The sequence below is a fragment of the Lepisosteus oculatus genome, chromosome 1 (assembly GCF_040954835.1).
Source record: "Lepisosteus oculatus isolate fLepOcu1 chromosome 1, fLepOcu1.hap2, whole genome shotgun sequence".
Taxonomy (NCBI): domain Eukaryota; kingdom Metazoa; phylum Chordata; class Actinopteri; order Semionotiformes; family Lepisosteidae; genus Lepisosteus; species Lepisosteus oculatus.
This window is the reverse complement of record NC_090696.1, coordinates 2,687,817-2,702,241: the sequence shown is the minus strand read 5'-3', so window position 1 is coordinate 2,702,241 and position 14,425 is coordinate 2,687,817. Positions and strand designations below refer to the sequence as shown.

Genomic DNA, 14,425 nt, shown 5'->3' with positions numbered 1-14,425 from the left:
TGAAGCTGATATTTTGGCTTCCTGCAGGAAATGGCTGGATGTCATGGATCCATTAACTACTAACTACCAAACGGGCTCCTGTCATTTGTTCCTGTGCTAAGATTGAGTTTCCGGAATATTGCAGATTTGACACTATTCCTGCAGGAATGGTGCAAAGGGAGAAAGCTCGGTTCATTGTGAAAGTTTTTATACCCTCCAGCACACAGCAAAATAACTGAACTGTTCAGATGGAGTGCTTTCTAGACGTAATCCACTCTTTTTTGTGTTTTAAGTTGTTTTGACACTTTTCCCAGGTTCTGTGAAAGTGCACAGTATTCAGAGTTAATTGAATGCTATTTAACATTATTCAGATAATGGAACTTGGCCCAGGGCTTGTTGGAATCAAAAGGGAAAACCGCGCCATGTCTGATGTTTCCAGAACGTGTTGCTCAGCTGGCGGGCCGAGCTGTGAGCCCGCTCGGTGGCCTGTTGTGCGCGTGCTCTTTCTGACGCGGCTCGGGGAGCCCTGGCAAAGGTGCCCGGGCCGAGGACGGGGCATCGCTCCTGCCCTCCGGGGGGCGCCACTTGTCCTGCCGGTCAGCCCTTCCTGTTTCCAGGCTGCATGGCGTGTCCCGCTCCTGCTGGAGGCAGAGGTCATTGACCTGTCTGCTCGCGGGCCGCGTTCAGACCTCCTGCCCTCCTCCAGACCTCTGTGCCCTGTGCCAGCGTGGCTTCCTGTTTGTGGGCATGAGACACGTTCCTGCCACACAGATGCCCTCCTAATCTGTTGATCGGTCCCACTTTTTAATGTGTTTCCCAAAACAATGCTGGGCGAGGGCTCGGCGCTGCGTCATGGAAACATGTCTCGTGTTAATGACCCCCTGCTATCTTTAGTAGCAGTGGTGGTTTGGGCTGAGGCATTCCTGGCATTCTTTTGCACATTGTTTTTATTATTTGATAATTTTATTTTGTTTTCCCTGTTGGTTCATTGAGTGTTCTTGTTGTTTTGTGGGCATGAGATGAAAGCTGGCATTGTTTAGTTCTGTTCTTTGGGAAAACGAGTGCCCAGAGGATTGGTAGCTGTGCCCTCTGTCTGTGCCGTGAAGCTGGTTACGTGCAGAAATGGACATCCAGAAGCAGGAGGCTCAGTGTGCCCTGTGCTTAAATTTTCCATCTTAAGGTTCGCTTTTCCCCTTGGCTGTTATTTTGGTCCAGGACACTCCTCAAAATCACTTCCATGATAATGTAGGAGTAATCGAGCCCCTGAGGAAACTGTGATTTTAATCAGTGAAAAAAAAATATTTTTCACTGACCATAATGACATTTTGCAATCTTATATACTGAAATGTGTGTATTTCTTAAGAAACATCCGCTAACAGCAAGCTCTTTGGTTACTGAAGTGTGTTGCATGAGAGAGGACAGAAGGTGGGGCTGTGCTCAGGGCTCTGAGCTCGTTGTAGGAAGGTTGTGGGTTCAAATCCCAGCGGGAAACTGCTGTTGTACACTTAAATCAGGGAACCACTCGCATTAGTCCGTAAAATACCCAGCCACCCATATGTGTATATATACAATAAGCTGCTTTAAATAATAATAATGTCTTCCTAATAAATTCATAATGTTCATAATACTATAATAAATTGTGATATTCCTGATTGTTGTGGAAGTTTGAAACAAGCTACTCAGCCATGTTGTTGAAGCCCAGCTGGCTTTTTCAAAACGCAGCTGGATGAGATCAGCTTAGCTACTAGTGCTCAGACATGATGGGCTAAATGGCCTCCTCTCGTTTCTAACCTTTGTTTTGGTCTTATGAGTGAACTGTCTGAGATTCCTTAAATTCAAAATTCTGAAGATGGTGACAAATATATACAATTGTTTTGTTTTTGTAAAAAATGATTTATTGAGTACTTCCTGGTCACTGGAATTCAGGGTAATGGAGAGAATTCCAGTACTTGCTGATCACTGGAATTCTCTCCATTACCCTGAATCTCTTATATTTTCTCCCCTTTCATTTTTGCAATGTGTCCTGTGGTGGGGTTACAGTGGTCTGTTGGCACAGAGTGGTGGCTTTGAAGGTGTCCTCGCTCTCCACGGTGTGTGACTGGTCCTGATGGGACTCGTGCGTCATACCTGTGCAGAACCGTTGTGAAATAACACTCAGTCTAAAGACAAAAAATCTTCTCCCAGTTCAAATGTAAAAGGAGATGGTTAACAAGGGCAGTGACGATACGGGGCTGTCACTTCAGGGCTTTCTCCTGAGAGCTTTGCTGTTGCATTGCCATGTTGGCGAGATAAGGCTAGCAGGGCGTGTACGAGTCCAGCTCTCGATGCCGATACTGCTGCTAATGAAATAATAGGCCTCCCCTTCCAGTCAGAGCCTCCTTCTTCCCAGTTAGCTCATGGCAGTGCCCAGATTCCTGCTGGGCAGTCAGTCAGTCTCTTTATTTAGCACCTTGATTGTGGCCCCTGCATGGTGGTATTTGCTCTGCACATGTTCGCCTTGTTTGATGGTGTTCTTGTCCTGGTGTCTACTTCCTGTCTGCCAAGCAGCACTGAAACGTCTGTGCATCTGTGCAGCATCCCAGCACGTAATATTGTGTTTAAAGACTTGCTGCTTTCTGTGCTTCTTCACCCTTTGTGTCTTGACCGGACGTGATAATAAGTCTGTTTGGATTTGGATAAAAGCAGCTGTCAAATGAGTAAATCTCACTGTCAATAAGCAGACTGGTAAGAGGATTTCAGCAGGGACCAGGGGACCAGTGAGTGTAGTCACATTCAGTGTGAAATCCAGGGTGTGCTGTAGCTCAGGTGGCCTGCGGTGGTGCAGCTCCCTGCCTGACTGTCTCTCTGTCTCTCTCAGGTGCCTGGAGCCCAGGAGCTGGTGGACTTCTCTCCTGTTTACCGCTGTTTGCACATTTACACCGTGCTGGTGAGTGACGGCTCCCCTCCTGTTCTGCGTGTGTGTCGTGCGTGTGAGGTCTGTTTCAGGACCAGTGCCTTTCACAATGGTTGAGATCTCTTTGCAGGGATTATTTTAGCATCTGAAGGCAAGGAGAAGTTTCTTTTTCCTCCTTGAAAGCAGTTATGTATTAAAATTCCTGCTGTTCCCACCTCTGTTTCTGTTCCTCCCAAGTCACGTGTGCCAGTTGGGTGAAGTGAAATTTGAGTGGGAGTGACGACATTTTAAATGTATTTAGCTATTTCTGACTTTTCATACACACTTACTCGTGTTCAGAAAACATACTAAGGCTAGCCACTATGGAAGTACTGCAATTATTAAGATAAGAAGTGACCATTTCTAAAATGTGTTATTTGCTCTGCTGCGTCTTTGCCTGTAGTATGAAAGATGTCCAATAGCTGTCCAGACACTGGGGATTTAAAGATTTGTACTGGTAGAAATCTCCCGCTGGCCCGGTGGCTGGTGGATGTCTGTGCTCCCTGTCCCCCGTTAGGAGAGGAGGGGTATAGAGGGCGTTATCTGAGCAGTTGCAGCGGCAGGAGGGCATGTGGGCTGTGTGTCGGAGCTGTGCTTCCACTGCAGGAGCTCATTAGCAGCCCTGTCTTATCGGAACACATCGGCCCCGCCCTCCCGCTCAGCACCTGGGACTCGCTTCCCTTATTCCCTCCGTGCTGCGCTACAGTGAATCCAAACTCCACTTCGTTCGGGGCAGGTCCGGTGTGCTGCAGCGTTCCAGAATGCGCCCTCTTTCCAAGTCGGGCGGTGTGTTTCCCGCCTGCCGTCTTGAGCCGGATCAAAATCAAGCCGCGGGGCGGGACTTGCGGCGGGCGATATTTCGGATTTCCTAGCCATGGGGTGGTGCTGGTGTTGCCAGCTGGGGGCGTGGGGTCTGTCTTGGTTCTGAGCTGGCGTGTGGCGAAGGGCTGGCTCTCCAGTGTGCCAGCGAGACTGTCCTCTCCACCGGTCAGAAGTGACCGAAGCCACAGAGGTCCACTGTCCTTTGCAACCAGTCTGTTGTCTTTCAGCTTGGTGTGAGGGACTCAGGCGGCAGTGTTAAAGCAATCTTCGTCATCCCAGGCTTGTTAGCAGGCTGGCCTTCTGCTCACACATACTTGTGCACGTCACAAGCTCTCCGGCATCTTCATCGGCAGCAGCAGAATAAAGGAAATAAAGGAAGCTGAAGGCCAAACCACGAATTGTTCTGATAGAAACACATCAGAAACATATCTGTGCTTTTACTTGTAGATTCAGTAGCACCCTGTCTTCAGGAATGCAGACTGAGTGATGGAGTTTTTCCTTGACCAGCACTAGTCTCCAGGGAAGGGGTGAAAGCCTGCGTGTTGTAGTTCTGGGGGAGTTGGAGAGTCCCGGGCCCTGGGAATGATCCGTGTTTGGGACTGGATCTTTCTACTCCGGCTCGACTAAAACGGGCACGGCCGACAGCAGGACCCGTTCTCTTCCTAATCCCACGTCGTGAGAGGGCGCCCCGAGCCAGGCTCTGCTCACGCACTTCCTGCGAAGGCTGGTGAGAACGGCGCCTCCGGGAGCCTCTCTGGCACTGTCCCTCGCCGCCGCTTCACGAGCAGCGAAGCCATTGTGCTGCCGGGGACAATGTGGCCGAAATCAAAGGTTTTCAGAGCCGCGGAGGTGTGAAGAGGGGGCGAGCCCACAGAGCTGCCGTGTGCTTGTTTGTTCTCTCTTCCTGCTCTGCCCCTGACCTCAGCTGCGCCCGGGGCTGCCGGGGAGGGGCACGCCGGGGGCGCTGGGAGTTCAGCTGCGGTGCCACGGGCAGGGCACCTGCGGGCACGGCCCGGGAGGGGCAGAGAGCGGGGCAGGCCGGGGGGGGGATTCGAGCAGCGCCCGCTGGCCTCGGTAACGGACCGAGCCGTTCGTGTTTGTAACAGTGCGAGCTGTTCGTGACCTTGCCTTCGCTACCCTTTCATAAACACCTTACTGTTCGAGGCCACACTGCCATTCTCAGCCTGCGTCCTCCTTCGTGACACTGCCAGGCAGCTCAGGTGCTCTTTGCCTTGGCGCTAGATTGTGGACCAGCGTGTGAGGCTGTGAGCCTGAATTGGGAGGGTCAGGTACACAAAACCAAACCACTTTCAACTTCACTGTTTTTGGCAGGCCGCAGCAGGAGCTTATTCGGCACTGTAATAGAGAAGACTCAAACACTTGACGTGTCAGATCTGTAGAGATATTAGAAGTGTTATCCATTTTTTATTTTAATTTGCTCATCATGTTCATAGTTCTGTGAACCTAATAAATAAACCCTTACCTTACCCTGTGTTTAGAAGCTTATCCAATGGCCTGATTGCATTTTTTATTTTCTCGAGTCCTTCTGTGACAGGAAGGCCATGAATAGTATCCCTCTAATGAGAATATTGCCTGTTATTTTAGTTGATGTGTATATTTATAGAGATTCAGTTATCAAGCGAGTGGTTTATGTAACAGTGGTCTAACCACAGAGCAGTGCTTCAGACAAACGTCTGATGTACTACTTGAAAGAAACACCAGTACACAGTGTCTGCTCGGTGCTCTGTTATGGGAAGGATGTAATAAATGTCTTACCTAGCTGTAGCACTGATCAGTTATCTGTAATCATGAAGTGTGGCAATTCTAGTGACGTCTTGAGGCTGGCGGACTGAATCACAGAGAACCAGGACTGGGAAAGGCTCTGCTCTGCTGTGGAGTACGAATCTGGCTCAGCTGCTCACTGGCTATGGAAGTTGAGAGTGTTTTCCTTTCACTCCGGTTAGTAACCCTAGCTTGACATTCATCTTGCTATTATTAGAATCGTCTGTGCTGTTGCTGCTAGCTGTATTATCAGTCTGTCAGTGCTCCTGGACGGTGCGCCCTGCCCGTTCCTGCGCAGAGCAGGGTGAGCATCTGCTGCACACATGTCCCAGGCTCCTCTGCAGGCCCCCACGCCCCCCCACGCCAGGCCTGCTCCCCGGCTGCCTCGCGCCAAGGACACCCTATCTTTACAGAGCGCGCTGGAACGGCTTCATTTATTTTTATTGTAATCCTGGACGTCGAGTCACTTTTCTAATCAAGCCATCCATTTTTTTTTTCTGTTTCCTGGGTTTTTGTTTAAATTCCTCAATATTTCTGTAACACAGAGTCTGGTCTTGAACAATGCGTTACTGTTTCCTTTGCTGAAAAAAATCTGATTAAAAGTTTTGATAAATGTCAACAAACGCCAGCTAAACAAGCCAAGGGGAACAATACGATCTTTCTTGAGTTGTAAATGTATTATTGTTGTGATTATTAAGATGTTTTTTAGTGTAGATTTTAAATGAGCACATGTGTTCAAGCCATCACTTATTCTTCCTATATCATAGGATTGGATGTGCTGTTCCTGACCACTTTTGTTGGATAGTTTCACCCCTCGTAAACAACCTTTATTAAAATGAGATGGTGACCTGGACTGGCCACCTTTTCGCAGTTTTCCTGGTATTCATCACCTGCAGGCGTGCTGGTTCTCTCTGCAGTGACTCAGCGCTGGACACACCTCCCATGCTGCAGGTGTCACCTGAGTGAGCACCTGGCCTCATCAGGCGCAGACTGGGGCTGTTGGCCGCTGCTGCCTGCCTTTCGATGTCACCTGACCAATCGTCTTCCTGTAGCTGCTTAGGCGACGGAGGAAGGCCGGCCACACCCCACAGCTTTTTGGGTCATGTGGTTAAGAAAAGAGCCGCCATCTTACGCGGGCCAGGCCTCAGGAGCCCAGCGAGGCTGTGGGGATAGTCAGGGTTTAGATTGGCCACATCAATAGCCAGTCAGTCATGCCAGCGCTGGAGGTGGAGCAGGTGGGCAAGAGGGTGGCACCGTTCCCTCGGGAACAGCAGATTCCGAGCCCGTGTCCGCAGTGTAAGACGCTGCTGTGAGAAATGCGCTCGTTCAGTACAGGCTGGTAACCTGCTGCTTTTTGTAGCTGCCTGTTCGTAGCAGCAGTGCTGACCCCCGCATCCTGACTCTCTTCCAGGCTGGGCTTTCTCCAGAGGGGTGCAGCGAGGCCCTTCCTGCCTGTTACACACACTTAGGGAGCCTTCAGGGTTAAGCATTGTACAGGTGTGAGGTGTTGTTCCTATTATTTTAGCTATCAGGCCCATGCCTGTGATTTTTTTATTCTTAACGCCCCCTTGCAAGTGGCCCTGGATTTGCCAGCGTGTGGCGCTGCTCTCCTGTTACGTGACACGCTGTAGCTCTTGCTGGGTCTCTGGGCGACAGCGTGGCACAAGCTTCACAAGCTCAGAGTGGTGCAAGGGGGGCACGTACCATTAGCCCCGCTCTGGCATCTCTGAGATATCGCCCCCCACCACCTTCTCCTGTGGTTCCTCACTCCCCCAGCCGAAGAGCCTCCCCCAGTCGGGAACCGACAGAGGTGCTGCCCAGTTTGCTGCCACATTTGAGTGGGGCCGCAGCTCTCCGGGACTGGAGACTACTGTGTCTTCATTGTCAGTAACCTAAATTATTAATGCACCACGTTAATTACAAATGTAGTTCCTATATTGCAGTATAATTACCTTGGGTTTCAGATCTGCATTATGGCAAGACAGTTCTGAGGCCTGCCCTAGTGAAAGGTTGCTCCAGATTAAGAAGGCTGTAATCTCACTCAGCAGACTCATTTCGCTGCACCAGAAACCTGCGTCCTGCTTCAGTCTTGATGGCAAGCAGTAACCAGAAAGGACAAAGGAAGGTTTTGTTCAGCCTCTGTGTGGCTGGTGAGGTAATGGAGTGTGTGTTCCAGAAAACACACGCTTCCCACCCCCCACGAAGAGGGCAACAGAGCTCCCCCCAGGACCAGGGTTATCAGAGGGGCAGGGGGTCAGGCAGTGCTGGCACGCCTATCTGAGAGGAAGCAGGCCCGTGCTGCAGGAAGTGGGAGTCTCTGGTGGGGAAGCTCAGAGTTGAGCAGGAGGGCGTGTTGACAGTGGCAGGCCTGTGCCAGGGGCTTGCCAAGGAGCCGAGGGGTCATAACTTACAAACGAGAGGTGGCCTTATAGCCCTTTGGTAGTTCCTGCCACTATCAGTAGCTAATTTATTGAAGGATCTCATTCAGTAGTTTCTTGAGAGAAGTCAGGGTTCTGGCGTCAGCAACATGGTGGGGTAGCTTGTTCCACACTCCCACACCTCTTTGTGTAAGGAAGTGCCTCCTGTTTTTGGTTTTCCATGGCTTTTCACAGTTTCCACTCGTGTCCTTTGGTTTGTGTTTCCCTGTTGATTCTGAAGAAATCACTGGGGTGACCCTGTCAGGACCTTGGAGGATTTTGAGTACTTGGTATTAGTCCCCACACCTTCTCCTCTGTTCGAGCCTGAAAGGTTCAGCTCCTTCAGCCTGTCAGTGTCAGTGCCAGTGCCACTCTCTTCTCTGCACTGTTTCCAGAGTAACAATATTTTTCTTTAACATGTTGACCTAAATTGTCCACAATATTCACAATTAAATATCAGTAGTGGGTAATTCATTTTTAACATAACATTCCTTTATTTAAATGTTATGCTTGTAATCTTCAAGCTCAGCGTGCTCCACTCTGTATTTGCAGCTCATGTTTTTGCTGCCTGCATGCGATACTCTGAGAAAGTCTGTCAGACCCCTGCATGGCCTGTCTCTCTGACTGCAGTGCCGGGATCGGACAGCCACTCTGGGGCTGCAGACATTTCTTTACAGAGCCTCTAGGATTTTAGAAGCAGGCTTGGCTCCAATTACAGTTTTGTCATTTTATTTGACAAAAGCTGATAATTTCATGTTCCCATCGCTGTCTTACAACATGAAGGAAAAGGTATGTATTAAGTAGACGTAACCGTTAAAGGATGAATAGATGTGGAGCACACCTCTTGTGCCCTGTAGGGTCTCTCCTCTCTCCTCCTCTGCTATTGACCTGCTCTCTCTGTTTCTCTGGTTCACAGTCCCCATCCCCATACTTGTTTCACTGACAGCCCCTTCCCACACACTTTCTCTCTTCATGTGCTGGCTGGCCGGTTAAAATAGACAGTTTGATCACATTGGAAATTTCCCTCTGTGGGAGATGTGCCATAAAGAAATTGCAGCTCTCTAAGACTCGCATGCTGCGTCTCTAAAAAGGCACGGGCACCCAGAGGCTTTTCTTCTGTCCCTTCTCAGTGTGCAGTTTTTTCAGCTTGGTGGTGGAAAGAATGCGGAGAGGATTATCAGTGAACATCTTGAAACCTGAGGGTGGTTTCTGTTGTCCTTCACAGCTTGTCCTGTTCAGACTCCATACAGGATAATGTCCACAATGGTACCAGTAATAATATATTTGTGATCGCTGTGGCTGCTACCAACAACTTTACCATGATTATCCCTGCTCAGCATGCTGTTACTAATAATAGCGTGAAGTGGAGAGAGTCCAGTAACCCGGATGACTCTCCCAATCTCTTCTGTCAATGAGTCCACATCTGCAGGGCTGGCACAGGCCGGCCTGTTGCTGGACGTCTGGCGCTCCCTTCCGCTCCGTCCAGTCTTCATTAGCAGAGCCGGAGACGAGCTGTTGCCCCTGTAGGGATGGCAGCGGGCGCACATCCGAAAGGGAGGGAGCGTGTATCGGTTACCGCTGTGAGGGCCGTCTGCCACCACTCAGACCTGCCCCGCCATCTAATCTCCGGGCAGAGGAGAGCCCCAGCCCCCGGAGGACTCCTGTTCCAGCACGATAGCAGGGGAGGAGGTGCCCGTGCTGCTGCCCAGCAGCCTCTGCCAGGACATGGTCTTCATCTCCAGCTCTCTTTCAGACTTCAGGGCAAATCTCAGCACTTTGTGTTTTATTCATTTGATTAAAATACAGCACACATGTTCGATGGTTGTAAAGCGAGTTTCCTTTGACACTTTCATGACAAAAAGTGCTTCATGCATGAGGGTAACAAAACCAGCAATGTTAAACTCTTACAATCACTTTCTCAGTCTGTTTTTGGCCGAGTGAGCGATTCCTCCTGACGACGCGTGGCTCAGCCCCCTTCTCTCCGGCTGTGCCCTAGGAGAGCCCTGCCCGGTGTGGTGCAGGGCGACGCCATTGTGGCATCGTGCCAGACCTGCATGGTAGAGCCCCAGCTCCGGGCTGGAAACTCTGAAAGACGGCCTTGAGCTGGAAAATTTAATAGCAAAGATCTGTTTGCATCAGTATGGATTTTGACCTTTCACAACTATCTGGGTGAAATTTGGGTGCTTCCTGCGGTGTGGGAAGTGTGGGATCAGGCCTGGTCCAGTGCCTCGCTGGCGAAGGGTCTGTGGGCCTGGTGGAGAGCTGTTGGCTGCTCTGGTTTGGAAGTATCGTTGCAGGGCTGGGTGGGACGCGCTGGTGGCACTCTCATCAGGACATTTCTCTTCCCCTCCTCTCCTGCTCACAGCTGCCCCTGTTTCTCTGAAGTGCAGCAAGAGCAGAGTTTAATTGGGTAATCCTGAAGCTGGTGTAAGGAGAAGTTATCGGGAGGATGTTTCAGCAGTCCGTCTTATCACAATTGCAAAAAATCCCATTTCCTTTTTTCTTTTTCAGCCTTTGTATATAATTTGTTTCTTATCTTTTGTTTCTGAACATTTCCCCTGGTGCTGCCGGTGAGCTCCCATTGTCTGTCTCTGCATCGAAATAGAAGCCTATTATGTTGCTGACGTCGAAGTGCATGCTTTGCCTTTTCTCCTTCAAGAGCCGCTCCTGTCTCACAGAAATACTTTTAATTATGTTTCTCAACAGGTCTGAAAGAGCCCAGCTGCTTAGAAGACTTTCAGCAGCTTTACTTCTGCTCCTCCTCAGCTCATGGTTGTGCTGGGTTGAGGTTGGCTGAAAGGGTTATACAGTATGATGTGGTCTTGACGTTTCGGTTTTGTTTCCAGGGAGCCAGGGACACCTTTGAGACCTACTACAGGAAACAGAGGAGGAAACAGGCTCGTCTAGTCCTACAGCCTCACTCTAACATGGTAGGCACTTGTCTCCCTCACACTGCACAATTTCTTTTGCCCAGTGTGCGCTCAATTCCACACCCTACACGGTGCACACGCATGTCGAGTGCAGCTCCCCTCTGCCCCTGCTCGGGTTTACTCACGGTTGCTCACAGAACTGGTCCCTAGATATCTGGAAACTCTGGCAATTCTGCACTGTCCCAGTTCACTGGGGTGATGTCACGTCTGGAGCATGATCAGTGCGGTGAGCCCTGTTACACTGCCTCGCTCTGAACGCCTCCTCATTAATAACCTCTCTGCCTGCTGGACGTCAACCTGTGAGTCGCAGCACGGCTCTGCCCCTGCTGGGGCTCGATCACGGTCGCTCATGTGCTCAGAGCCAGACAGCACCAGTCGCCACACAAGGGCAAACTCTGCAGAGCCACAAGACGGGTCTCCTCTCCATCTCTGCTCACAGTTGTGCGCTGTCTAGGTTTTGAGGTCGTTGATGGTGATGTCTCTCCGTAATGTGCCCCTGATCCCTGTTACACACGGGTGGGAAAGACGTACCTGCACTGCATGGCTAGTCTGAAAGAATTAGCTGTGGTCAGCGAGCAATGTAAATTCACACTTTTCCAGGGATTTTCTTCTCCGTTTTACCATGTTATTCCTTGCTGTCCCTCGAACTTCCTACGACTGGCCATGTTTTCACTTTGCTTTACTGGAATGGAGAAGGGTTGTGCCAACATTTGCTGTGGTATACAATTCTTAAGGGCTCTGCAACAGTATTCTCAAAATTATTTCTGTCATAAATCCTTTGCTTTAAAAGTGTAGGAAACAGTGAAAGTGGCGTAATGTCTAATGACAGTGTGACAAAGCAAGGTAAAAGTGCAGATTTGCCTGGTGTGCTGCAGGCGGCCCTGCAGCCTGACGTGTGACCTGCTGCTGAGGTTTGCTCTGTGTGTGTTTGCAGCACGAGACACTGGGAGGCTACAGGAGATACTTCAATCAGATCGTGGGGTAAGTGACAGTTCCTGGTCTGATCCTTGTAGCTCACAGGGATCCGTCGTCAGCTGAGTGACAGACGGACTGGGCTGCCTGGCTGTGGCACAGGTTTTCCACGTTGTGGGGTACACGGATTGGCACCCCAAAATAAAAGCCACAAAGTGATAAAGTTCACCCAGATGTGAAAATGGCCTGCAGGAATGATATGATTTATATCTTGATTTATATATAAACAACACACATTTGTTAATTGAAGAAACATGCTTTTCTGAAGGAAAGTGTTTGGATTTTTATTCAATTCCAGGGCAATTTCTTAGTCATATAGACAACAGCTCTCTGCTGTGTGTTTTACTGAGGGCTGTGTTATTCCACAGGGGGCTTCCAGGTGTGATATGCAGAGACACGAGGACAGTATTTAAAAAAAAACACTTGTAACATAATATTGTAACCTTCAACTTATGCTTAAGGATAGTAAATATCCATCTGTTTTCTAACTGCTTAATCTGATACAAGGTCGAAGGTCAAAGCTGGACCTGGAGCCTAAGGATAGTACGTATTTCAGAAAAAAAGGTTGATGGCTACAGCGAATACTTATGATTAAATGAAATTCAATCCTAATCTTCAATACCAAGATGAAATACCCCTGTCCACACAGACCCTGCGCAGGTACCCTGCTGCACCGGACCCCCGGTCGGGCTCCACATCAGCCATTTCATTACAGCTTGTAAACCAGCAGCTGTGTTTCCGAGATGGGGCTTCAGCTGGTCACACTCCACCCGCCAGTGTTTAGAGGTGCCGGAGCAGTTATGAATTAATGTTGGGGTTACGGGCGAGCCTTTCGGGGTCTGTATGTGGGCCCTTAGGCTTTGTGGCTCGTTCACCTGCTTAATTACATCGATCACTTCTTAGCTGTGTTTGCGAGCCAGCTGGAAGAGCAGCAGAGCGCTGTGTCTGCCCTGCTCTGCTCAGAGAAGACGGCTGGGGTCAGAGTGAGAGTCAGCTGGCTCATCAACTGTATCTGAATGATTTTGAGCTGTCACTGGTCACGACTCTCCTGGTCTGGGTGGGCTGAGGAGTAGAGACGCTGGCGGTGTTCTTTAAGAGGAGTCTAGCGGCGTGCTCTGGAGTGAAGTGTCACTGTGAAACTGCTGCTGGCGGTCGGAGCCCGGTTCAGACCCAGTAGCTGTGTGCGAGTTGCGTGCTCCCCGTGTAGGGGAAAGGGGGACGGGGGGGAATCTCCTCTCCTCCGCCTGACCCCTAGGACAGGGCAAGCTCATATCCGTTGATCACAGATCGTGTAGGCCGAGCTGCGCCGCGTCCGCGGGGCCTGCTGGGATGAGGACTTGGTGAATTTCCGTTTCGAGATGCGAGGGCTGTTTACTCCTCACCTCTCAGGGAGGAATATTTCCGCGTCTGGGTCGAGGGTAAGCGTTCCGCAAACAGCCCTGGATCCCCGGCGTTCCAGCTTGGGATTCCTCCCGCTGGCCGGAATGTTTTGCTTTCCTGCAGTCCTGCGGCCCCAGCTTCCTCTGACTCTTGTCAGCACTGCCTGGCCGGGGCAGGTGGCGCGGGCCGCCGGGCGTGCTGTTCGGAGCTGCGGAGCCGGCGAGGAGGGCCGGACCTGCCTCCCGCGGGGCTCTGCGTCCGGGCAGGACGGCGCTCAGCGCTGGAGCTGGCTGACCGGCGGTCCTTCCGCCGCTAGCCTTTCGGTTTGTCGCGTCTCCGCCAGGAGCTTTGCGTTCCAGCGGCTGGCTTGATTGCCCCAGTCTTCCGGCGGCCCTGTTCTTTCTGCACGGCCCTGTTCTGTGGGTTTGACAGGACAGTCCGGACCCAGCCGGCCCCAGCGGAGCCGCTCGCTCCAGAACTATTATTAAGTGCTTTTTACACCAGGGGAGTGCGGAGTTCCGTGATCCTGCAGCTGTTGTTGCCATCTATAAACCAAGTGCTGGAAAATAAGCTTCAACATTGAACCAGTTAAACAAACAATTATCTCAGTGTATGAAAAATACACAAAGCAGAGAAACCCTTGGCAAGAGAGAGCCAGAGCTGTTGCAGTGCAGGACTAGGGCACTTCAGCTTATGCCCTGCAGATGGGTGTTGATGCTGCGGTAGCTGAGGCACTACACCATAGTTCCCAGTTCTGGTCCAGGAAGTCCTCTCACCTGCTGGTTTGCACTCCAGCCCAGCTTAATTACCTAATTGAAGCCTTAAATGAACTGCAAGGTTGCTTGACTGGAATGCTGAAGAATTTATTGTGTACTTATGACACATAACAGTTAAAAGGAGGCCTCTGAGCTCTGACGCAGAGAAACCCCGTTATTAAATCAGTCACGGGCTCGGTGTGGCGCTCCGGGAGGGACGCCCCCTGCCCGCTGGCCTGACTGGCGCTCTCTCCCTGTGACAGGTTTTTCGTGGTGGAGGATCACATCTTGCACACGACACGGGGCCTGGTGAACCGGGCGTACGTGGACGAGCTGTGGGACTTGGCTCTCTCCAAAACCATCGCGGCGCTGAGGACGCATTCGGTGAGCAGCCACGCGGCACCACACCTGCAGGGCATCCTTTCAGCCAGGCACCCTGAACTGCTCTCCTCCGGC

At 50.8% G+C, this 14,425-nt stretch overlaps 1 protein-coding gene across 2 annotated transcripts in view; it reads left to right on the top strand.

The window, feature by feature from the left end:
- The window catches only part of exoc6b (exocyst complex component 6B), a 150,892-nt gene that overhangs the window by 57,127 nt on the left and 79,340 nt on the right, over positions 1 to 14,425 (top strand). For both annotated transcript variants that reach the window (XM_015343850.2, XM_006629096.3), the window contains exons 8-11: positions 2,837 to 2,905; positions 10,779 to 10,862; positions 11,797 to 11,843; positions 14,233 to 14,353. In XM_015343850.2, coding sequence (XP_015199336.1) covers positions 2,837 to 2,905; positions 10,779 to 10,862; positions 11,797 to 11,843; positions 14,233 to 14,353 — 321 coding nt within the window. The remainder of the gene's footprint in view (positions 1 to 2,836; positions 2,906 to 10,778; positions 10,863 to 11,796; positions 11,844 to 14,232; positions 14,354 to 14,425) is intronic.